The sequence below is a fragment of the Danio rerio genome, chromosome 23, assembly GCF_052040795.2.
Source record: "Danio rerio strain M-AB ecotype USA chromosome 23, GRCz13ab, whole genome shotgun sequence".
Taxonomy (NCBI): domain Eukaryota; kingdom Metazoa; phylum Chordata; class Actinopteri; order Cypriniformes; family Danionidae; genus Danio; species Danio rerio.
This window is the reverse complement of record NC_141043.1, coordinates 34,416,103-34,440,820: the sequence shown is the minus strand read 5'-3', so window position 1 is coordinate 34,440,820 and position 24,718 is coordinate 34,416,103. Positions and strand designations below refer to the sequence as shown.

General features: G+C 35.1%; 2 protein-coding genes across 12 annotated transcripts in view; one reads left to right on the top strand and one right to left on the bottom strand.

Moving 5' to 3' along the window:
• The window catches only part of lca5 (lebercilin LCA5), a 57,985-nt gene that overhangs the window by 11,231 nt on the left and 22,036 nt on the right, over positions 1 to 24,718 (top strand). For 7 of the 11 annotated variants that reach the window (XM_087307466.1, XM_087307456.1, XM_087307448.1 and 4 more), the window contains exons 1-2: positions 1,685 to 1,762; positions 2,019 to 2,101. The gene's annotated coding sequence lies outside the window, so the exon portion shown is untranslated. Of the gene's footprint in view, positions 1 to 1,684; positions 2,102 to 24,718 lie in introns of those variants that run through there. The other 4 variants (XM_087307457.1, XM_087307454.1, XM_087307449.1 and 1 more) reach the window with 2 other exon arrangements.
• sh3bgrl2 (SH3 domain binding glutamate-rich protein like 2) lies at positions 1,491 to 23,536 on the bottom strand. The gene is given in 4 exon segments (NM_001002197.1): positions 1,491 to 3,139; positions 4,727 to 4,798; positions 6,005 to 6,190; positions 23,348 to 23,536. Coding segments are annotated over 4 exon segments (318 nt in total). The 5' UTR covers positions 23,393 to 23,536; the 3' UTR covers positions 1,491 to 3,124.

Genomic DNA, 24,718 nt, shown 5'->3' with positions numbered 1-24,718 from the left:
CACTAGGTTGTAGTAATGTGTTAATGTTTCAAATGTTGCAAATCCTTATTATCATTATTAATACATTGTGTCCATCTGATATTTTTTCAAAACATTGAGTCCTTTTAAAATGTCTGAACCAATGGAAATGGTATTTTATTATAGTTTGCAGAAAGTGTTTTAATTAGCTTATCTTGCCCTTACACAATATAACCCCCCATTACCCTTAACAATGTCTCAAATCAGAGCAGAAAGTCATTCATTTGTACTGTAGTCATCATGACATTTAAATATTGCATACACTGCCATAAAAAAAACTAATTCATAGCAATATTTCCTAAATAGTTTTAGCATGTTTTAGTGCAGGACAAATCTACATAAATGCAAAATTAAGTTTATGCTTGAAACGAGCACAAATTTCTGGTATAAAAATTACTTTTATATTGGATTAAAGTGATATTTTATGAGCCCATTGGCAGATGTTTATAGTTTACTTCATTGCAATCCATTTTTGCACAAATCTCATGTTGTTTTGCTTCTCAAGTAAATCTATCTAAATGTAAAACATCAAAACATGGCAAGATGTTGAGGAACCACATGACTTTTTTTTTTTCATTATTAGCAGGTACAGTAAAAGTTATTTACATATATTAGTGTTAGGGAGCAGACTCACTCAAACCTTTAGCCTTTTTTCATTATGAAGTAAAGAAGTATGGAGAAATCCTCTTATAAGACTTGCATTGTTTTGCCTTATCAAAAAATTTTAACTATCCACTTCATTATTTATTTTAATTTTATAACTAATAAAAATGTAATTGCATTAAATGCTACTTTCATTGTACACACTTTAATTGTATTAAAATATAATAACAAGGCTGTCACGGTGGTGCAGTGAGTAGCACAACCCCCTCACAGCAACTTCATGGTGGAGTTTGCATTATCTCCCTGTGTTCGTGGGTTTCCTTCGGTTTCCCCCACAGTGCAAAGACATGCGCTATAAGGTTAATTGGGTAAGCTAAATTAGCTGTATGTGTGTATGGATGTTTCCCAGTGATGGAATGCAGCTGAAAGGTCATCCGCTGTGTAAAACATATGCTGGAAAAGTTGGCGGTTCATTCCGCTGTGGCGACACCAGATGAATAAAGGGGCTAAGCCAAAAAGAAAATTAATGAATTAATATAATAATAAATAATGCACTATCAATACACTTCATGCATTTTTAAAGTAAAGTAACTTTAAGATCAAGCAATAGGCAGGTCTTCTGTAAAGTATGTCATTTGAACACTTTATCCATTCAATTCATCAGCATTCATGAACTCATGGACAGCATGCCATCTGTATCTATTTATACAGGAGCAACATTTTCTCACGCTCTCAACGTCATCCACTTATATTAGCTATTAATGCAAAAGCACCACATACAAAGGCATGCATGATATGCACCACTGCACTAAAAGTTAAGTGTGGGATCTCTGTCTATCCAAGCAAAGTCTTGAGAAACACAAGAAACCAAACTTTCGAATATACTTTATTACAAATTAGCTTTTGTTTTTTTTAAATATATTCATTTAGATTTGGAAAGTAAACAATAACGTACATAGAGAAATTATTGATTGCATTTCACAATAAGTGAGAGGAAAAAGGGGCATAAAACATCATTGTGTCCTGAGAATGGTGTGTATGTGCGCGTAAACATAAGCGCGGTGCTCGTTCATGTGGAATCATTTAATGAAAGTGTGGGAGAAACGAAGCAAGGCGCGATATAATGAACAATACGTGAAAAGTAGGTTTGAGAGCGTGTCTGTGATTCGTTTCAGGGGATTTCTAACAAGGAATGTTAAATATAATGAGTACTGTGTGTAAACAAAACATAAATATTCACCTCAGCATCGTTTGATAATGAGCTGAAAGTTCACAGTGTGCTACATGCTACATGCTAACATACCCCTGAGAAGAAAAACACTTTAACAGACACTTTAAGAAGACAAGACTGAGAGATCCTGGACATTTGAGTTATTAAGTTTTTTTTCTTTCCACAGGAATGAAGGCTGTAGGTTTTGACATCAAATACTGATTCAGGAGCAGTACACATGATGAGGCGTGGAAACACATCTTCATGCAGGTCAGGATTATATTTCCTGTTATGAAGCCATTTCTGAAGTTATTTTTACTTAAATAGATCAAAGGATGCAGAAAAAACAATATTAAACCAGATTCTTTTGCTGTTTCCTTACATTTCCTGTCTGTTGAGCTCCTTTAAGTGATAGTTCCACCAAAAATGAAAATTCTAGTAGGCTATATTTGTTCCTACTATTGTTTTCAAGGCCTACCAGTTGCCAATATTCTTCAAAACATCTTCTTTTGTGTTCGACAGAAAAATAAACTATATATCATAGAGGTTTTGAACTATGATTTAAATGCCCAGGAAGCAATTTTTGATGTCTTAATAGATGTCTAAATGTAGAGAGCCTGGCTAAAACAAGGCCAAATTTGGCCTGTCAGTGAAAAATATAATAGATGTCTAAGAATACGCCTCTAAGAATCGGTCTTAGGTCTAAGAATGAATGACTACACATATAAACTCTGTATGATCTGTCTATTTGACGACTAGTCTAGTTTTGGGCTATTCTTAGATGTCTTTTAGATTTTCACTGACAGCCCATGTTAAGCTTTTGTTTTAGCCAAGCTGTCTACATTTAGATGTCTATTAAACACAAATTGTCTTGCTGGGTGCTGAGTAAATGTTCATTATTTAGGAGTGCACTATCACTTTAACAAAAACAATTTACAACACATTCAGAACTTCATGTATTAATTACGGCACAACTCTACCACGCATCTATAAACTCAATCTTCAATCCCTGTATTGTGTTATAAAAAGCAAACTATGCTTTTCATGCAACAGATGTACAACAAATGAAACAAAGTAATAACAGCAACACATATAAATATTTAATTAGGCATAGAAAATATTGACCACCCTGTGCGTGTGTGTGTGTTTTTGAATGGAGAAAGCTGGAGGGCAGCGTGTGTTTGGCAAAAGCATCGCTGGCAGTGAGGGCTTCAGTCGGGGACGAGAGGTACGCGACAGGAGAAAGAGGCAATAGCACAGTGTTTCAGTCTATGGAAATGTCAGCAATAAAGTCTAGGATTCAGAGTCCTGTGGGGAAAAAGAGATGTTAATCCTCTTAATAATATGCTTAATATCATCACATTAAGCCACTGTTGAGCTAGAACAAAAAATTGTATCTTAATTATCTCTATCTTATTCTTGCTGATTCGTATACAGGATATAAATAGATTAAATTGAGTGAAAATCACAGAATATATCTTGAATACATATAATATTTCTTATTTGATTGTGAAATAAAGTTGCCGGTTCATTGAGCTGTGGTGACCCCTGATTAATAAAGGGACTAAGCTGAAAAAAAATGAATGAATGATTGTGTAATTAAGATGTTTTTTTTTTAAGCTTTTGATGTTTATGTGGATTGTGTAGTTTGTATTTCAGAATAGTTTGTTGCAGTACTACATTATCCTTGTACAGTAATTATATTCTATATAATTTTTAATTTCTATATTATTAGCGTTTATAAAAATGACAATTTTTCAGTTAACTTAATTACCATTGGATAATACAAAATCTAGGTGCCTTGTTTTGTTTCTATAGCTTTAAAAAAGAACATTTTAGCTACGTTTCTGGGGTTTCATAAGTATAATGGTGTTTCATAATCCAAATCAATGGTAATTATAACTACGAGAGTCAAAATACCATATCAAGCAATGCTACGTTAATGCCTGTGAAGCAAAACAGTAAGTCTAAAAGTAAAAAATGTATTATCTTTAATCCCCACCTAAACTTTTAATTTTCATTTTAAGGTTAACTATTAAAGGTGAACTATTCATAGGTAACCTATTATAAAAACTTAATCCATAAATTAATTTTTGCTATTTTTCAAATTACAGGTTGATGTCTCAAAAAATGTTTCCCAGTCATGGGTTGCAGCTGGAAGGGCATCTGAGTAAAACATATGCTGGAATAGTTGGCGGTTCATTCCACTTTGGCAACTCCTGATAATCAGGGATTAAGCTGATAGAAAATGAATAAATTAATGACTCAAAATATAGCCTCCTGTAGATTTGTTTAGGCGCAATTTCCAATGTATTCTAATAATTAAACAAAAGTGTGACTATTTTGTCAGCATCATTTAACATTTACAAATGTCCATCCCCACAATAAGTGCTTTAAATGTTATAGTATATTTAGAATAAAAAAGTATAAAACAAACTGAAATTATAATAACACTCAGTATACAACTATATAACTTTAATATAACACTAAAACCTTTTGAGTTGAATAAAGAATGTATTAAAGTTTGGTGTCCTGTGTGATATACATCATACAAATACTCCAAGCAAATACAACTCCAATCATGCCTGTGTTTTTGGAATATTTTGCTTGCTCACCAATAAATGCAATTTTTATGATTTTTTAACAACTTATTTATTTATTGATTTATTTATTACAATTTTTTTGACATTATCAAAATTTTTGTAATTGATTAAACTAGCCAAAAGCAGCTTGCTTGGGTATGAAAAATAAAGTGTATGCACAATAGATTCTTTGAGTACAGATTTTATTATCAAAAACAGTTTGCTTCTTAAAAAAATGGGTTTTGATTTAAGCATGTTAAGCTTTTTGTGCTGGACTGTGAAGTGATTAAAAGAGAAGTGGGAGTGTTTGTACCTTCACAGAGGGCAAACGGAGGAATGAGAACACTGTGTTCGTCTCTTTAGACTGGAAGAAATCTTCATAATCCTGCAAAATAATCAAATGATAATGACTCAGGAGAGTATTTTTAGCAACTGTAACTCAGCAGATTGGCTCTATTTATATTTAAGAATAGATATAATATTTCCACTTATAATAACATAAAACCAATTAAGAGAAAAATTTGATTCTAATAAATTGTCTATCTATTTATCCATCCATCAATCTGAAGCACTTTGTCCATATTTTGTTTTATAAAATATGCAACACTAGCTCTTTATGTACAATAATGAATGCCTCTTTCCCTCTATCAGTGCTAAAGTGTTAATCACTGTAATGTATTGCACAGGAAGAGGATCTGCTCTTCTGATTGGCTAAGAGATGTGTTAGGGGTGGAGTCTGAGAGTAATCAGGATTATTGTTAGAGATTAGATCAGTTCATTTGGACACTCAGCAAAATCTAACCATTACTGCCATGAGTCATTCATAAAATATACAAACCTGACCATAACTCGAGCCTTGGGATAATTCCTTTCTAATTTAAGATGTATTTGATTCTTCAACCATTTATGGCTAGGGTGTCATAGTGATTACACTACAACTGTAATAGAATGAAATGTATATGTGAATTTTTGCCTGCAAATCCTTTTGTTTATTTATTACATTTTGAAAGTTGAAGTCATGTTTCAGAACAATCAGTGGCTTATTTTACCTTAAATAAGATTTTTTTTTTATTGCTTTTAACTTTTTATAACAAAAAAACGTACTACAAAGCACACAAACCTGCAGCATATATATTAATTAATATGATTGGCTGAAGCAAACAGATTAAATGCCACGCTAGAATGTAATTGGCTGAAAAAGGGAACAGTGCCACACAAGGTACACCATGGATCTTTGTTTACATGTATTGATTTTTAATAAACATCCTCTCAAACCAGCCCAACATGGACTCATTGACCAGACAGAGCTTTTAGCTTTTCATCGATTGAACTATCTGAGAGAAACACAGTATTACTTTAGCAAACACCTCCATAATCCATCAGACTTTTTGCTGAACCAATTAATACCAAATTGAGGTCTGTGGTATGTTGATGAAGATATGAAGATGTAACCAGCGTGCAAGTGTCCAGCTATAAATTAGCTTCTAATAGATATTTGAATGTTAATGATAGTTTAATTGGAGATGGTAGATCACCTGTCTGATATAAAGCATGTAGATTAGTTTGTAATGAAAGTAAAAGATCGACTCACACCACAGTAGTCCTCTCCATTGAAGATCTGAGGGGGCAGAGGATTGCCTTTTTCAGGTCGTTTTTCGTCTGGAATTTTCTGGTACATCCAGAGCCTCTGATCCTCCAGCATGGTGATGTCAACCTCCTCAAAGCTAATCCGGTTGGCCTCCAGAAAGCCCACAATGGCCTGCTGACGTTTCTTCACCTGAGGGATCACACATTGAAATACTTTTTAATGATCTTTGGTTTTAAAGGTCTAGTGAAATTAAAATAAAGTTAGTTTTTCCAGTCTATTAGTCTTAAGCATATCTATTAGCTAGTGTGCTCCAAAACAGTGACAACATTTAAGTTATAAAATTTAAAATATAAAATTGATATAAAATGTAAAACTTGCAGTTTGTCACTCACTTCTGCCTAAATGGATCAACGATTTTTTTTTTTTTTTACATTACCTCATATTTTAGTTTTTCATAAAATCTTGACCAATCAAATGCTTTTGAGTATCTGACATGACCCGCCCCCATCAAGATGCTTCTCATTTGCTCTTCATTTGATGTGCTTGAGATCAACCCTTCTCACTGGCAGAGCTGTGATTAAAAACAAAACCCTATTGGCTATTTTCTTTAAAAGGGGCGGAGCTACTGTCCCACTCTCTTTTCATTTTTTACTTGAGATTATTCCAAACATCAAATAAAAATGCACATTTTAAAGCACTTCACGAAACCTTTAAAGGTCTCCTATCATGTTTTTTTAAAGATATTTAATTTTGTTGTTGGAGGTCTCCTATTGGCTTATATCCATGCAAGTGATTCGTTCAAATATCCAGTGGTTTCTAGGAACTTATTCTGCTCTAATTGGTCAGATGGTCCAGTTTGTTGTGATTGGTTGACTTGTAAACAGTGATATGAAGAGTAATAATGCTGTCAGCTGAACCATAATAATTTCAGAATGAGATATCACTGACTTGACGACTTAAACCAAACTCTTCCTGGCTTCTGCTACGACTGCAATGTTTGATAGTCAATGCAGATGTTGATTGCAGAGAGCCAAGACCATAGACTGGCATTATGCAACATATTTCCAGACATCTTGTAAGATTTATTAATTATTGCAGGGTGTCCGCTGGGTCTTAAAGTATTATTTAGATCAATTTAGATCAATTTAAAAATATTTAAAAGTCTTAAATGCTAGTTTACAAGGCATTCAATTCTGTATCAGTATGCAAAAAGTTAGCCTGATTATCGGGATGCGGCATGGTTTATGAAATCTATAGAACTGGTTGCCTCAGCGGTACGAACCGCCAACTTATCCAGCACGTTTTTAAGCAGCGGATGCCCTTCCGGCTGTGACCCATCTCTGGGAAACATCCACACATACTCATTCACACACATACACTACACTCTCAGAAAAAAAGGTACAATGAGGGTACAATTTTGTTCCTAGAGGGAACAAAATATAAAATTGTACCTTTAAAGGTCCCATATTGGTCCTTAGGGTACAATTTTGTACCCAAATGGGCTATAAAGGTACAAATGTCCAGATTTAGGTTTGAAAGGTACATTTTTGTACCTTTTATAGCACATTTGGATACAAAATTGAACCGTAAAGGACCAATTTGGCACCTTTAAAGGTACAATTATATATTTTGTTTCCCTATAGGAACAAAATTGTACCCTCAGCTCATGATAAGATCAAGACACTATATAACACTAATTTAAATGTATTAATACTAAACATTAATACTAAAATACATAATTTAAAAATATAATAAATAAATAAATTGATTGAATTAAATATTTTAATAATTAATTTTTTTCATGTATTTAAATTACAATTTTTCTCAAAAATGTTAATAATTTAACTTGTAATTAAATGTAATTTTAATAATTAAAAACGTAAATACTGGTCTTTGCTAACTGTTTAAGACCCTATAGTATATGGGATGTGGAATAAGAACCATGCAGAGTGACAGCATCTTCATACAGGTGGTGATGTTGCTGTCTCTTTAAGAATTTGGCTTGTTGAGACGTTATAGTAGTGTTTGTTACTGAGGCGGTCGGTCGAGTATGCTGGCTGTTTACACAGAACTTCGCACGCTTTTCAAAGAAAAGTCTATTTTGGAGTCCACACTTTTCAGGTAAGAATGTATTAAAGATATATTTTCAGTCTCATTTTTACATGTGAAGCCGTGTTCTGTTGATTTTGTCTGACTCTCTGGTCTCGGCTTTCCCCCGCTTTGTGCTCCGGGCTGGCTGGTGTAACGTATTTTACAGTCTATGGTGTAACGTTACGTTACGTTGGCCTGCAGGATGGAGTTTGCTAAGATGTCTGCAGCTTATTAAAGAAGTTAATACAATGTGATATCGAAGTCACCGAGGGACATAACGTTATAGAAGGTAAGTACTATATGCTGTTAGTTTTCTCGGTGTAAAAGTTCCCTTTATCGCCTAAGTTACGTTACGTATTCGCGCCTTATATGTTACGTTACGTTACTGCTTTATTAATAAGTGTTGCCACGGCGGAATATAATCGCAACCCAGATAGCAAAATACACTCGGTCCAGTTGCGGCTAGATTCTCGCCTGCCCGAGTCCGTCTGCTGTATCGTTACTCGGGCCAGATGCGGCGGCAGAAGCGAGCCAACGCTGCCGTATCCGTGCACCGGAATCAGGCCGTGAGTAATGTGCGGTGTGGCCCGGAGCTGGCGCGACTAAAGTCTTCATATACCTTGATATAAAACCTTTTGTTATTAATACTGGAATTTGTAATTATCGATAATTTTTTATATTTTGAGGCCATTTTCTAGCCACGGTTGACAGCGGAAATGTAATTTTAGACGGTTATATACACCGCCATTTTGTGAAGAAAAATCACAATTTTGTCACCGGCAAAGCGACTGATTATGTAAACGTGGCTAGTTACAAACGTGGCGTGTGTATGCTTGTACATATCTTCGTTTCAGTGTCTAAGTTACATTAATGTTGAGGAGTGTCCACAAACTCTCATGTCCAGAATTGTTGGTGCTTTACTATCGTTTAACGTGATACTTATATATAAATAAAATACTATAAATAAATAGTTATTGCTTTATCTTATTGCTTTCCTGAAGTTTATGAAGTTTCCAATTGTATTTCAGGACAAGATTGAACAACATAATGCAGGCTAACAGCATTAGACCAATGAAGGCATCTCATATGAAAGCATGGCTCAGTTACAAGATGTAAGTATGTCTCATTATCTATACCATGGTTTTAATGGCTTACATACTATTTTAAATTTGTAGGTTTTTACTTACAAACAACAATAAATGTACACCCACGTGTTTAAAATTATTTTCTAGGTTTTCATCGAAAGATGAGAGATCAACTGAAGAATGCTATGGACCTGACTCTAAGGTACTCTTTCTAAACTTTCTCCACTTGATTAATATTATTAAATTCTAGCTTTGGATGGATTCCTTCATATTTGTTTGTATGCCACATCTTATGTTCCAGGAATTGATTTTACAGCAGCACTTCTCATGTTGCCAGCCTTGTTAAGCGAGACACTTCAACATTTCGTTGTGCTCCGGTGCGTATGTTGTTTTCTGTTTAGTATATGCTGTGATAAATGCATTTTATAATGCTTGATATTCTTTATATTAGGATGACGCAGTGGGTAGTGCTGTCACCTTACAGCAAGAAGGTCGTTGGTTTGAGCCTCGGCTGGGTCAGTTGGCATTTGTGTGAGGAGTTTGCATATTCTTCCAGTGTTCGTGAGGGTTTCCTCCAAGTGCTCCGGTTTCCCCACAAGTATAAAGACATGCACTATAGCTGAATTTGGTAAGCTTATTTTTCTGTAGTGTATAAATGTGTGTGTGAATAAGTGTGTCTGGATGTTTCTTAATACTGGGTTGCAGCTGGAAGGGCAGCTGCTGCATAAAACATATGCTGGATAAGTTGGTGGTTCATTCCACTGTGGCGACCCCAGATTAATAAAGGGACTGAGCCGAAAAGAAATTGAATGAATGAATGAAACTTATATTAGTCTTTTAATCTGTGATACTTTTTTTTTTTTTTTAAATCGGTGAATATTAATTATTTTACTTTCTATGCATGTTGATTTTCTCTTCATCAGTGATAGAGTGACTGATATTAATGTAATTATTGCTTTGTCATTTACAGTGAACCATCTTCACCACATCCAACAGTTCAAGTACAGGAGGAGGCCACCAACTGGACAACTGTGTTAACAAGACGAGTCACGGCAGTCTTCAGAGTTGATGGGATTGTGATTGGCCGGGCTAATGATGTGGATGAATATACATTTTTGACATATCCATCTTACTAGAAGAACACCTTGATGTTTCTGCAGTGGATTGTTTTGAATGAACGGTGGACGGTGACAAGCCTCGATCTACTCCAGTTACCAAAGTGATCAACCTTGTTTTTTGTTTCTCTACATGCTCTTGGGATAATCACAATCATAAAGTTAATCCAGCACACTGCTCTCATTCATGCATAAAGCAAAATTTTAAATAACTTGTGGTCCTAATGACTATCAAAGAACATTTTCCAGATATGAGTGCTTTACATGTCATGTTTATCAAAAGCATAAACACATATTGTGTTACAACAAATTACAACTCCACTTGAGGATGATGAGGAGTAATCTACTGATGTTGAGGAAGAGGCTACTGATGTATTTGGTTTTCTGCACTGTTGAAGCAATTTATAGAGAAACATTGCCTTCATTCTGAAATACAGAGAAAATTTGGATGACAAATTATTTATTATGACTGAGTATTCTGACTAAAGACAAATACTTTGGACTTTATAAAGTGCAGTACTTGATGTAGCCTGTGTAATGTGTTTATAAATCTTAAACAGTATTCTTGTGGTCTTTGTATTAAGGGTAGATTATATACTGTACAGTGAGTGAACAATTTTTATTTGTTTTCTAAATTGTTCTTTTTACTGTTTTACATGTCTGCTTTATATTTACTGTGTAATTTTATTTCTTGACACATTCAGTTGTGAATTGTAATGTAATATTTCTACATTAATAGATAAAAATGGACATCTGTGAACCAAAATATTTTATTTATTTATTTGTGCATGCAGTTCACCAATGGATCAAAATGCTTGGGTCAGTACCCTGAAAATGCTATATAATATAAAAAGGTACATTTTTGTACCTTCGGTGGGGGTACAAAATTGTCCCTTAAAGGGTACAAATGTAGAAGGTACAATTTTGTACCTTTAAATAGAGGTACAAATTTGTACCCTTGAGGGTACCACCCCAGTGACGGGCCATTTGTACCCTAAAAGGTACAATTTTGTACCTTTTTTTCTGAGAGTGTATGGACAATTTAGCCTACCCAATTCACCTGTACCGCATGTCTTTGGACTGTGGGGGAAACCGAAGCACCCGGAGGAAACCCATGCAAACACAGGAAAAACATGCAAACTCCACACAGAAACGCCAACTGACCCAGCCAAGGCTCGAACCAGCAACCTTCTTGCTGTGAGGCGACAGCACTACCTACTGCGCCACTGCGTCATCTTGTAAGCTTATTTATTACTCCATAAAATACCCATAGAATCAGAAGGTTCATGATTGACCATATATGGTTTGTGTTATGAATATTAATGAGCTCTGTTCTGATGTGCTCCTCTTATGCTGTATCTACAGTAGATGCGGTATGCTCCAATAAATTGCACTTTTTGCATGTAAATAGACGGGTGAACATTTTGAGTTTACTCGCTTCATTCGCTCGTCAATTTCACTGAGCAATAGACACATATTTGGATCATGGGCAGGGCTACAGTGTGCCCGGTGACTCTAGCTTCGTTCTTAAATGGCTAACATGGATTTTATTAAAATAATAGTTTAACCACTTTAGAAAGACAGAAAAAACAGCGTTGACTCATTTGGAGCCACTAAAGTCCACTAGATCCATTCTGAGGTGAACCCAGCTCTGTGAACTCATAAACTCCTCCAGAAACTATATCTGGATGATGGAAGCTTACAGCAGTGCTTTAGACTGAGCCGAGTCCAGTTTAATGAACTGTTGTCCGGTGTGGGCAGAAGGATTTCCCCCGGGACACCAACAACAGACACTACAATGTAATCACGCCCCTACAAGAGAAAACTCCTGATTGGTTAACGCAGCGCGAATGTCCGCTGAAGTTCAAATTTTCCAACTCGAGCCATTTTCCAACTTCAGCTTCTGGTTCGAACGCAGCATTACCCTGCATTCACACGAAACTACAGCAGTAACACTTGACAGAGGGCGTGTCTGAAGTTGAAGCTGACGCGATCGTCAAAGCAGCGTCAGCCAATGAAATTAGTCCGCAATCGGCTACTGTCTGAGCTGGGGTATTTGCATGAAGCGATCTGATTGGTTGACGCTCCCGTTGTCGCTTGTAAAGTTGAGAATTTTACAACTTCTGCAGCTAGCAATGTCACTGAAGCGGCGCTGACAGATCCACAATGCAGTTCAGCAACGCCTGACGTCACCCATTCAAAGTGAATGGTAAGCATTGACGCTGACGCCCTGTGTGAATGGGGCGTTACAGACACGCACAAAGCATGTATGCTAAACACGGACAAATAAAAACCTAATCAGAGTAACGTTAACCTATTTTGCACACCAGATCTGTTGTAGATAAAGGCTAAATTAGAATTAAAGAGAGAGAGTGATTGAGATGTATTGCATTGTATTTTGAGCCAGGTATTAATAGCAACTTCTGCATGAACATAGGACATTTAAGCTGTGTGATTTGACACGATTCAGTACATGTGCTTGTTGAAACATACGCATCAAATTGTGATGAATTAATAAAAGATGTAATTAAACATACCCCATGGCTCTACGGCGTGGAGATGAATAAATGTGTAATCTGTAAATCTTCCTTGTGTCCTGAGGAGAGTTTGAACATGTCTCGTGCTTCAAAATAAAAGTCTCACATACATATTGAGTGAAACATACACTTAAAATAACTGAAGGGATGGAAATTATCACTGTTGTATGAATAGAATTATTTGGCTTATCAAATGCAGCCTGAGGCTTGCATATTAATGATTTCAGAACTTTTTTATGATCTCAGAGGTGCAAATGAGTCATGCTTTCTTGATGATGTAGCTGTTCGTCAGGTCCGGATAAATGACCTAAAGTAGGCATACATGCAAATGTGGCGTGGCCTGTGAGGCTCATCACAGTTTGTTTTGTCTTCTGATTGGCCTGTTGTCCACTGTGATTTTAACCTCATGAAATTAACATGAAAACGAGGAAACAGTGGTGTCTCACAGTAGCCTATGCCCTTTTCCATATCCTAATCTTTTATTATTATACTATACCTTGATATACACAGATTTTCATTATAGGGCACCTTTAAAAGGTATTGATTTTCAATCTGTGATTTCTGTATATACCCTAGATTGGTTTGAGTACTAGCATTTATTGTTCGTACATGTGCTTGGTCTAAAGGACAGATACTGAATGCGTCTATTTATTAATATACACTTATAAGGATGTGTAATATTTTGGTAGCAAGTGCCTGTCTGATTTGTTGAATCATTCATTTAAACAATTTCTTCATAACAGATGATTCATTTATAAATATTACAAGTGACTATTTTTATGAATGGATCATTTATTCATTCACAAAAATTGTAAAAAAAACTGACTAATTCAGAAATGAAATAGCACAGTGTAACTCTGAGACACAAATACTTGGCTTCAGATTTGTCTGAAACTTTTTTGTTGGTAAATCAATCTGATGACATTGTGTCAAAAATGTAACTCGCCTTATTTTAAACATAATATCTTGTTTGCTGAATTGTTGTATAAAATCAGTATTTGCATACATTCATGGGCTGATATTCAGGAAATTATGCTCTTGTTTGTTTGTTATTACGGATTATCATATATCATACACTGACTATTAATAGTCATTGTAACTCAGATGTAATATTCTGCATCAAGCTGTGCCATAAAGTATTGTTTCAGGTAGATTCTAGCAAACAGAGTGACATACTTGATAATGTCAGTTAAAATATCCCAACCCCCTATACAGTTATACATGAACTGTGTGTGTAAGCGTCCTTATTTCCATTCTGAAAACACAGATGAAAAGTACTCAGCGAAATCCCCATTAGCAGATGTAGGAGGAAGAGTATTGATTGCATCTGATGTGAATGGAAAACATACAGCTGGGTATTCTGAATATAACCGAAGAGTGAATCACACAAGATTTAGAAGAAAAGACCGATTACAGACTTTATGTGAATGTGGCTTTGCTTTGCGCTTTGTGTGGTCAAAAGTTTCTTCAACATCTGTTCTTTGTCTGGTGTTCTGAATCCTTCCCTAACATTAAAGAAATGTTTTGTCCTTATCTTTCCCACCTGTCCGTCATCCTCTGCACTCGGCTCTCTGACTGCCTTTATAGTAGGTTTAAAAAGTCAAGAAATGTGTTCCAGTGCAACAATGCCAAACATAGTCTTTCCAATAAACAAATCTTTTTAAAATTCCTAGCACAAATGTATTAAAGAGAGGCACAGAGAGAAGCAAAAAATAAAAAATAGCATTCCTTTCAAAAACATCTTCCTCTCAAAACTGCAACAATGCTGACTGGAATTGATGCCACACATTTGAAAAGCTGTAACAAAGAAAATATTACACATTTTTACATTCTAGCGCAATAAAGCGCAAGACATGTTTGCCGCAACATGTTGCTATTTTCAGACCAGCGCAACCCTTATTTTCCCGTTTTTCGCCACGTTGTTTGAATAGGAAATCCATTTGCGGCCCTTTGTGGACTCATGGGTGTTCTGGTCTAAAAAAAAGGTATGTTAGGCGCATTGTTGTCGAGTTGTTATTTTGAGGCACTAAAATAGACTGTGCAATAGACCAGCTGAAAGCAGGTCTAAAGTCCAGCGCAGAGCGTGTTAGTTGTGCACCTCGCGTACACATTGCTTAATACACACAGGATGTACAGCAAAACACAAATATCTTTACAAATGAAAAATAATTAAAGAATATGACAAAAATTATTTTATAATTTTTATTATAATTAAGTATTTTCTACATAAATATAAAAGCCACTGCCTCCATGCCTTCTTCATCTCAAGGGGCATTTTTCAGTTTATTCACGACAACTTGCTTTTGTATAATGTTATTATTAGTAGTAGTATTATTAATTATATGCATATTTATATTTGTTTTAATATAAACAAGCTTAAATTTGTCCACCTGACAGGTTTTGGATTATATGGGACATAGGACATGTGTTTTGATATTACTCAATCTTTTTTGACTGCTCTTCGTTATTATTGCTCATTTATTCGTCTGCTGGAAATTAGAACTGAATGTAGAAATAGTTTTGAAAGAAATCTTTGCACTTGACAAACAAAATTAATTATGTAGGCTAATGCATGTCTTCAGTGGAGTGTGTACAACACCGTTTCCTTCTCCACAAAAGACAGAAAGAGAAAAAGATTGTAGAGGCCGATTGCAAGAGGCTCGTTCTTTGTCTTCGCATTGCAGATAGTCTGTTTAACTGTTTTCCACTTACAAAGTCCGCCATGTAAATAGCAAATGCACCATGGCGCGATGCAACTGACTCTCAAAAGGGAATGGAGTCTGAGACTCTGATTGGTTTAATCTCAAAACACACCCATAACTCATTAAGAGAATAAGCACAACACTCCATGCGTCGTGGCGCAGAGTGTATTTTTAAAATAGCAAAAGGGGATTAGGACACGTCACGCCCTTAATGCTTTTGCGCCTTTTGCTTTAGACTTTGTGCCGAGAATAATACAATAAATTGAGATGAAAATAATGAAGTGCTAAAATATCTATGCTACACCCAAAGGCTAGATATTTTAAAATCTAAAATGACAAAACTAAAACTTTAAATAAAGTTCATATATGTATTTAAAAATATCTTAAAAGAAAATATTATAATACAGAATATTAATTATTTCAATATAAACTAAAACCTAAAAACTTTATTAAAAAGAAATAAAATGACAATAACTTAATTTACAAAAATATTTAGTAAATATAACCAGTGATGGGGTAGCGCATTGCACGTAACTCAAGTTAAAAAAAATAAAAATAATATTACTTTTCTAAGTAACAAGTGAAGTAGTGCATTACCTTAATAATATAAAATATTGCAAGTAATAATAAGTTAATTTTTAATTAATTAGCTTTGAAAAAATAAATTGCTGATTTAAAATGAATGTAGTCATATTGAATAACAGATTACTGCAAAAAGTATTCTCGTTGTTTTGAACGCATCGAAGAAAAGGAAAATGGGATTGTCTCACTGGACAGGGATTTTACATAACTAATATGACAAAAAGTACTAAAGTATAGCAAACACACTGCTTTAAACATTCAATAATCTTTATATATGCCACATGTTACTCTGGAGTCAGGAAGTTCTCAGAAGATAACACTATCCCAATTTATTACTTTTGATGTGGTTTTTAAAGGAAATGAAGGTGTAGGTTATAAATTGCAATGATGAATGCAGAGCTCCTCTGCTAAAAAAAACGTCCTGCAATTTCTGAAAAGAGATTAAGCCTCAGCCACGTTAGAAAAAGAACCTCAAAAGTAACGTAAAGCATTACTTACCATAAAAAGTAACTAAGTAACAAAACTAGTTACTTTTTTGTGAGTAACTTAATTTTGTTATGCGTTCCTTTTAAAAGTAACTTTCCTCAACACTGCATATAACTTATAAACAAGCTAAGTGAACTAAAACAAAACAAAAACTTTAACAATAACATTCAGCACATACACACAAACACTTAAGCTAATGGATTAGCTATATGTAATCCTTCAGCTGATGGTATCTATGCATTAACCCTCAACAGAATCCATTGACAACTTCTTCAGTTTGAGCACTGTAGGTTTAACAGCTGTATAAGAGGGCGTTCAAGAAGTGTGCTGTCCAGAGAGAGAGTGTTTTTGGATGTGTCTCCATTGTGGAGGAGGACAGATTCAGTACAAAAAGTTCCCTGCCTTACCTCGCCTTGCCTATCTTTGTCTCTCTCTCTCTCTCTCTCTCTCTCTCTCTCTCTCTCTCTCTCTCTGCTGACTTTGCAGACCATGTTGCTGGGCGGCTGATGCATGGAGAGCTGTTTAGATGAATTCTGTCACTAAACACACAATCACACACACACACACACACACCTGTGCACAGTGAAGGCCCTGCTGCATGATGATTCATATCAGTAATGCATTTATGAGCAAATTACATAAAACATGCATGTTTGACTGACTGGGAAAAAAAGAGTGAGATTGTGTCTCAAAGAAGAGCAGCTCTAATTTAAACATTCAGTCATGTCTGTCTTTTCAAAGCTCTATAAAACTCCTGCCCAGATAAACAAAGAGCAGGACAATAGCAGCTCTAGCCATGTGTCGACCCAGTGCTGACACACAATGCAGCTATTGTTTTATCCACTAAACATAAGACTGGAGACATGAACAATATCTGTCCATTTGAATTGTTTTAAGAAGAGCACTTCTTTATGTCTGCCACAACTAGGTAGTTACGTTTAAACTGTTTTCAACAATTGTTACCTATAAATCATTAACTCCTGTCTGTAAGTTATATCAGTACAGCATTAAGTTGTGGACATTTACTGTGCTTTAGAAAATTTTATTAATTTAGTTGATTCTTAAAAAAATATATACGCTGATTTATTCAGATGAAAAAGGTGAGCGAGTGAGCGAATTGTTGGATCATTTGTTCATCGTCTGTTTGATCAAAAACACTAATTAATTAAAATAAGTCAAGTTTTTGACTTTTTTGAACTACAGAACAAAATACACAAAATAAATAAATAAATAAAAAGTGAAAAGACAAATGGTTAAAAATGTGAAAATAAATATGTGAATAATTTACATAAATATTAATCCATTAGTCCATATTTTATTAAAAAATCTTGTAATTTTCCTTTAACAGTGTATGTCAGCTTCTCCAGAGCAAGATTGCTAGTCATTTCTTTAATCCAGTGGACTCAGGATGGCCTTTTGAGTTTTTTTTTCCAATTTAAAGAAATAACGTGCTTTGCTTGGAGTAAACTAAAATCTAATAGTTTGCGTTTGCTTGTGTTTGTCTAAATTGTTCGTTTAAAACCATATATTCATTCAAGAATGAAAGATCTCAAGGTAGTGTGTACTTTAATTATTTGCTCAGCCTTGTTCAAAAATCACTGCCTCATTCAGGAGCTAAAGAACATGCAAGTATAGTTGAATGACTCGTTTAAACAATTTGTTCAAAAATGCTGATTAAGTTGCCGATCACACCTAAAAACTAAAACAATCACACTTTTAAAAACGCAAGGCGCACCACAATCCCTTTTTTGTTGACAAGAAGTTGCGTCTTTCATGCATACCTGTCAACCTTCCCGTTTTTCCCAGGATTCTCCTGGATTTTACAGTTTTATCCCGCTATCATCCCGTAAAGGTATTTTCCTGTATTTCTTCCATATTTTCAATGTTTTCAAGAAGGGTGGCAATATACATTAAAGGGCCGATCCTCACTATACGCAAACCATACACTTTAAAATAAAGAGAAAAATGGCGGAATTCCCTTCCTTTCCATTACAGGGGCCATTGCCCCTCTATGCAATCCATAAAACATGTAGTGGTACGTGACTGTCAGACATATTACATATTGATAATTGGACGCTGTTTCCTAAATGGATTCTGTACACATGATTTGAGGAGGAGTGAAAGTGGACACTCTGGGTTTTGGGTGCCTGTTTGAACAGAAATATACAAATAATAATAACAATAACATCTAAACATTGATCTTGGTTGGTAAATTTTTTTTATATCCTTTATTTTCACATCCCAATGTTGACAGGTTTTATGTCACCAGGCAACGAATCAATCAGCTTACTATTGTGCGCGAGTGTTGCTGTTGATATTGATATAATTTTAATATTTAATGATATTGTTAAATTGTAAAAGATTTGTGAATCATACAACTCATGTTTTTGAGTCCTAACTCAAAACAGCAACCACAAGTCTCTCCTCCATCTTAAAGTCTCCGTGCTTTACAACACACTTTAGTCACCTCAATGGAAACTCTGCCTCTGCTTTCATTAGATTGGAGAATGAAAAGACAACACTGACATAACACACTTTTTCCACTCAGGTGCAGCAGGCAGGTAAATTGTGAGGTGTGCAGGGCGCATAAGCAGTGCTTGCAGCTGATAGTAAATCATTCAAAAGACATGCCTCTCAATGCAAAAAGCGCCTTCAGTGTGATCGACCCCTAATTCAGGAACTAAAGTTGAGTGAGTTGTGAAATTTCAACTGATTTTCAAAAACACAGATTTATTCAAGAATAAAACAAGTGAATTGTTAAATTGTTTATTCAACTGATTTGTTCAAAAATGCTGACACGATCAAGAATGAAACGACTTTGAGGAATGTGTTTTGTTGTAGAAGAATTTAAAAAAAAAACATTAATTCAATAACAAACAAGTCAACTAAGTGAATATTCAGAACAGTCAAGGCCTAAAGAATTCATACCCCTGTCAAATGCTAACTTAAACTTTATGTTCAAATTTAAATAAAAAAATGACGCCTCGTGTACAGTGTCTTATTATCTTTTTGGATATGCATGTGTCATACAAACTCTTGCTGGTCAAATAAAAGTAACTTTAAGTCAGAATTTGTCATGAATAATTTTAGGCTTGACTGTCAGTACAAACAAAAACTCAAGTTATCATTCAAGTTTATTAAACATTTATCATTAATCCAATTAGGCAACAGTACTAATGTTTAAGTTAAACATTTTCATCCAATATTTATATTTCATTTGTGCTGGAAAACTTAAAGAAAACTTTTAGTAGGATACTAATATGACTTAAAATAAATTCCATCTGATTGTAATTTATTTATAATGTACTTCATTTCTTTTAAAGAAAGGAAACTCCTGAGTTTGGAGAGGTTGAGTGTCATTCTGTTCTGAATCAATGAGCTGAATGCACTTTCACCACTCAGACTTTCTTAACACACTTCCTGAGCCTATATCACTGTCTTACACTCAGCTTAGCTGACTGAAAATCACTGAGAGTGCACGGCCCTTCACATGGACAGCATGTGTGTAAAGAGAAACAGTTGGAGGTAGATGAGTGGAAAGAGTGGAAAAGGTTAGTCAGGGGTTTGACCTTTATAATCCCCCTCAGACCGAAGCATAAGAAAGCTAATGTGAATCAGAGTGTGTTTGTGTAGCTGTACATGAAAAAAACTCTCACTCATCTCATCCTTAACTGTTGCTTTAAAAGTGCACAACAGGCTGGAGGTCCTCTTTAAATACAGACTGGTTTCATCAACCATCACTCACTGCTCATAAACATCTTGACACAAAACACACGTTAAATAGCAGATCTCTTCAGCAAATGGAGTAAACACGCAGAGACAAACACACACAGTCAGGCTGTCTAACCATCACATATCGGTAATTACACACAGCAACTGACACTTCATTTTTCATCTTGTTTGTCACAGAAGAGCGAGTGTTTGAAAGCAAAAGAAGACAAAACTGAACTAAAAAGCTCAGAACATTTTTCATATAAACTTTCATTTGAAATGTAGAACAAGAGTCTCCTGGTTTGGGTTCTGGAATGTCCTTGAATTTGGGGCCGTGACCCGGATAGAGACTGAAATCAAAAATAGTCAGAAAGAAATGAAGCGCTAAATTAGATTTTCTGATATTTTCACAATGGTGACTTTGTGTTGTGTATTATTTAGTTGTTGTTTTAAGTTTACAATCTATATCATGTAGACATGTAATGTTTGTAATGTAGCAATTGACTAGTAATAAGATGATAGACCAGTGTCTCATACTTATCCATTATCTAATTGTCCAAATGAGAGGATGCTACACTTAATTATTCATGACAGCACACATTGATTTTTACAATGCAAGATTAAAACTCAGAATTCTGCACTCTATGGGCCCCATCATACACCATGGCACAATAAGCCACAAGATGTGAATGTTGCGATTTGTTGCTACTTTCAGACCAGCGCAACCATAATTTTCATGTTTCGCGCCACATTGTTAAAATAGTAAATAAATTTGCATCACTTTGTCGACACTTTGTGGCATGCCAGTCTAAAAAAACGTGTGTTAAAACGGGTGTAGGAGCGTTGCTAATTTTAGGAACTGAAATAGAGTGTGCCATACACCAACTATAAGTGGGTTCAACCAATGTGGGTCCAAACACTTACATATTGCTTAATGCACACAGGATGTACAGCGACACACAAGTATCTTTCTTGTATATAAAAAAAGGATTAAAATGTTACAAAAATTATTATTTTCTGCATAAATATAAAAATCACTGCCTTCATGCCTCATCTCAGTGGGCTTTTTCAGTTTATTCATCACAATTTGCATTTGTATAATATTATTATTAGCTGTATTATTTATCATATGCATATTTATATTTGTTTTAATAAAAACAAGTTTAAATTTGTCCAACTGTCGGGTTTTAGAGATGTATACTTTACCATATGGGGCATAAGAATAGGATGCATGCTTGGATATATACTTTTTGCCCACACTTCGTTATTATTGTTCATTTATTCGTTTGCTGGAAATTAAAACTGAATTTAGAAATGTTTTTATAACAAATCTTTGCGCTTAAACAAAATTAAATATGTAGGCTAGAGGATGTCTACGGTGCAGTCTAGTAAAGAGAAAGTAAAGAGGCCGAATGGAGGAGGCTCGTTCTTTATCCTTGCACTGCAGATGGTCTGTTTAACTGTATTTTCATTAGTGAAGCATTCTGTTTTTCCACTTACAAAGTCCGCCATGTAAATAGGAAGCGTAAATAGAAATAGAAAAGACTCTGATTGGTTTAATGCACGTTATGCTCAAAACACACCCATAACTCATTAAGAGAATGAGCACAACACTCTTAGACTATGCACCCGGGCACAGAGTGTATTTTTCTATTCTTAAAATAGAAAAAGTGGATTTGGACAAATCCTTAATGCTTTTGGGCCATTCGCTTTAGACTTTGCGTTTAGATTGTTAAAATAGAGCCCTGACAATAAAGACACAAACTTTGAATTTAGAAAAAAACTATACACTTAAGTCTATATCTCACAATTCTGAACAAAAAAATCAAGATGCAAGATGTAAACTCACAATTTTGAGGGACAAAAGTCAGAATTGTGAGACAAACTGACAACTGAAAGAAAAATCTCTTGAGTTTTTTTCCTCCTATGGCAGAAACAATTGTCCATAAAGAGCAGAAAGAAGCACAGAGATTTAAAAATAGCTCTTTTTGAGTAAACAGTCGCGGTCTTGTTGTAAGAGCGGAAATCAGTGCATAACTCATTTAGATCATTACCTCATTCTGCTACTATTAGGTTACAATGCTGAAAGTACTTGGCTCTTTATCCGCTAACCTCCAAAAAAACACATGCTTTATCTCCATATCCGAACTGTCAAATGAGTCACTACACAAGCATCATCTGATAACCGCAGAGCACAGGATGAATGATATTAAATACAGATAAAGTAGTATAAACTCAACTCTCCTGCCTGCCAGTGCCAAGACAGCAATCTCCTCATTTAAAGAACTAAAAATCAATGTCACTGGACCGGCTCTCTAAAAGGCTGAAATGTAATCCCTACTCTGAATGAATCAGGACATTTCTTGTGCTTTTCCTGCAGGCTGCATAACAGAGAGATTAAAACAGAGCCGATCAGCACGCCAGTGTTTGTGGCACTGGAGTTGGCAGTGGGTTGGTTTGTAATGTAAACATGCACTTTGTCCAACCACTAAGCTTTATGGCTGTTTGCAGTGTTTCGAGGCAGACAACAGCTTTGGGTTATGTCATATAAATTATAAACCACATAACCATTAGAACCTCTATTGGAAAGCATTTAACAGGAATCCGAAGAAATCTTGGCACTGGTTATGTAACAAAGTCCATTTTAGATTTGCAATAACTCACATTTTTCCAGAATTTTCTGCACTGTGTTAAAACCACAGTAAATACAGGTTTATATTCAAATAATAACTCAGAAAAAGCTTTATAATATGACAATATTGCCATTTAACCCTGTATCATGGTACACATTGCATGCAAGAGAGCTTGGGTTGCCAGATATGCTTAAGTTCATGAAGTGACTATGTGTTATTGACATTTTCATATATAGCCGAAAGCACAGATGCGCTACTTTCAATACAAGTTACTGTAATCAGTGTATGGTATTAATATATAATCCATTTAACGTGGTATTTAATTATTTTAGCCTTAGAATAGAATTGAATACACTGATGCAACACGCAACTCTGAAATGTGCGGTGTAAACATGTTCACTCACCGCCACAGATCCGGACGAGGACGCGATGTATACTCTGATGACCATCCTAATCCTCACTTGCCCTCTCACGACAGAACGACGGCCGGAGATGTTGCGCTCTCTCTTTTTCTATAGACTTCTTTGGAGCTGCCGTGACGTCAGCTTCACCCTTTGAAATTAAAGTGAGTGCGCGCGCCCCGTGTGTTATAATAAAGCCGCTCGCGCTCCATCAGTGCACTTCACTCCACCGCGACCGAGACGCACACTCACAGAGGCAGCGCTTATCCTCTGGCTCCAGCGCCAGACGGGAATCATGGGAAATGTAGTTCCTATTTCCTACATAAAAAAAAGAAAGTTTTTAAAGAGATAGTTCATTCCTAAATGAAAATGTATTCACTATTTACTCTCTGTGAAGTGGTTCCAAACATTTACGAGTTTATTTCTGCTCATGAACACAAAAGATGATATTTTGAAAAATGTTAGAAACCTTGAGGGCTCTATTGACTTCCATAGTATAGAAAATGTAATATAAAATACATATAAAATACAAATATGCAATGGGTTTTTAAGTGAGTTGCTCTTCTCGACATGTTTTCTGGAGCATAGACTACAATGTAAACCAGAGGTGCCCAAAGTAGGGCTCGCAGGCTATAGTTGGCCCCTGGTAACCTTTGGTTTGGCCTGCCATGCCATCTGAAAAGAGAGGGAAAATGATGGGCAGTTGGTTGGAGGTGAATGCCTTGACAGAGATGTCATTTCGAATTGAATATAAACTTTTGTTTCTTTGTTTAATTGAGGAGCTACAAAAAGCCAACTAAAATCAAATGTGGTAAATGAATCAGACTTAAAATGTAAATACTGTCACTGACAGATGCAAAAGACTTCAGCAAACAAATCAAGGTAAAGGCAAGAGCAGCTCGACTTGTTTTTACTATAATAAGTTCATTATAAAATGTTAAAAATGATACTGCATCATTATTTAATATGTTTTAAAGCAATGATTTCTAGTTGTTTTTAATTAATACTCAAATAAATTGGAAATGCCAACAGCAAATTTAATGTAATGTGGTTTGGTATCTTTAACTTCGGCCCACAGCCCTCAATCAAGTTTGGTTTTTGACCCTTTATAAGAAAAAGTTAAAAGTTTGGACACCTCTGATGTATATATATATATATATATATATATATATATATATATATATATATATATATATATATATATATATATATATATATATATATATTTTTTTTTTTTTTTAACATCTTATACTACTCTGAATAAAAAAACATGACTAATGTGTAGTGAAACATGGATCTAGAGAAATCGAGCACAGATGCACAGGGAGCAGAACAAATATATGAAAGTGCCTATCCGTAAGTGACAATGAGCTG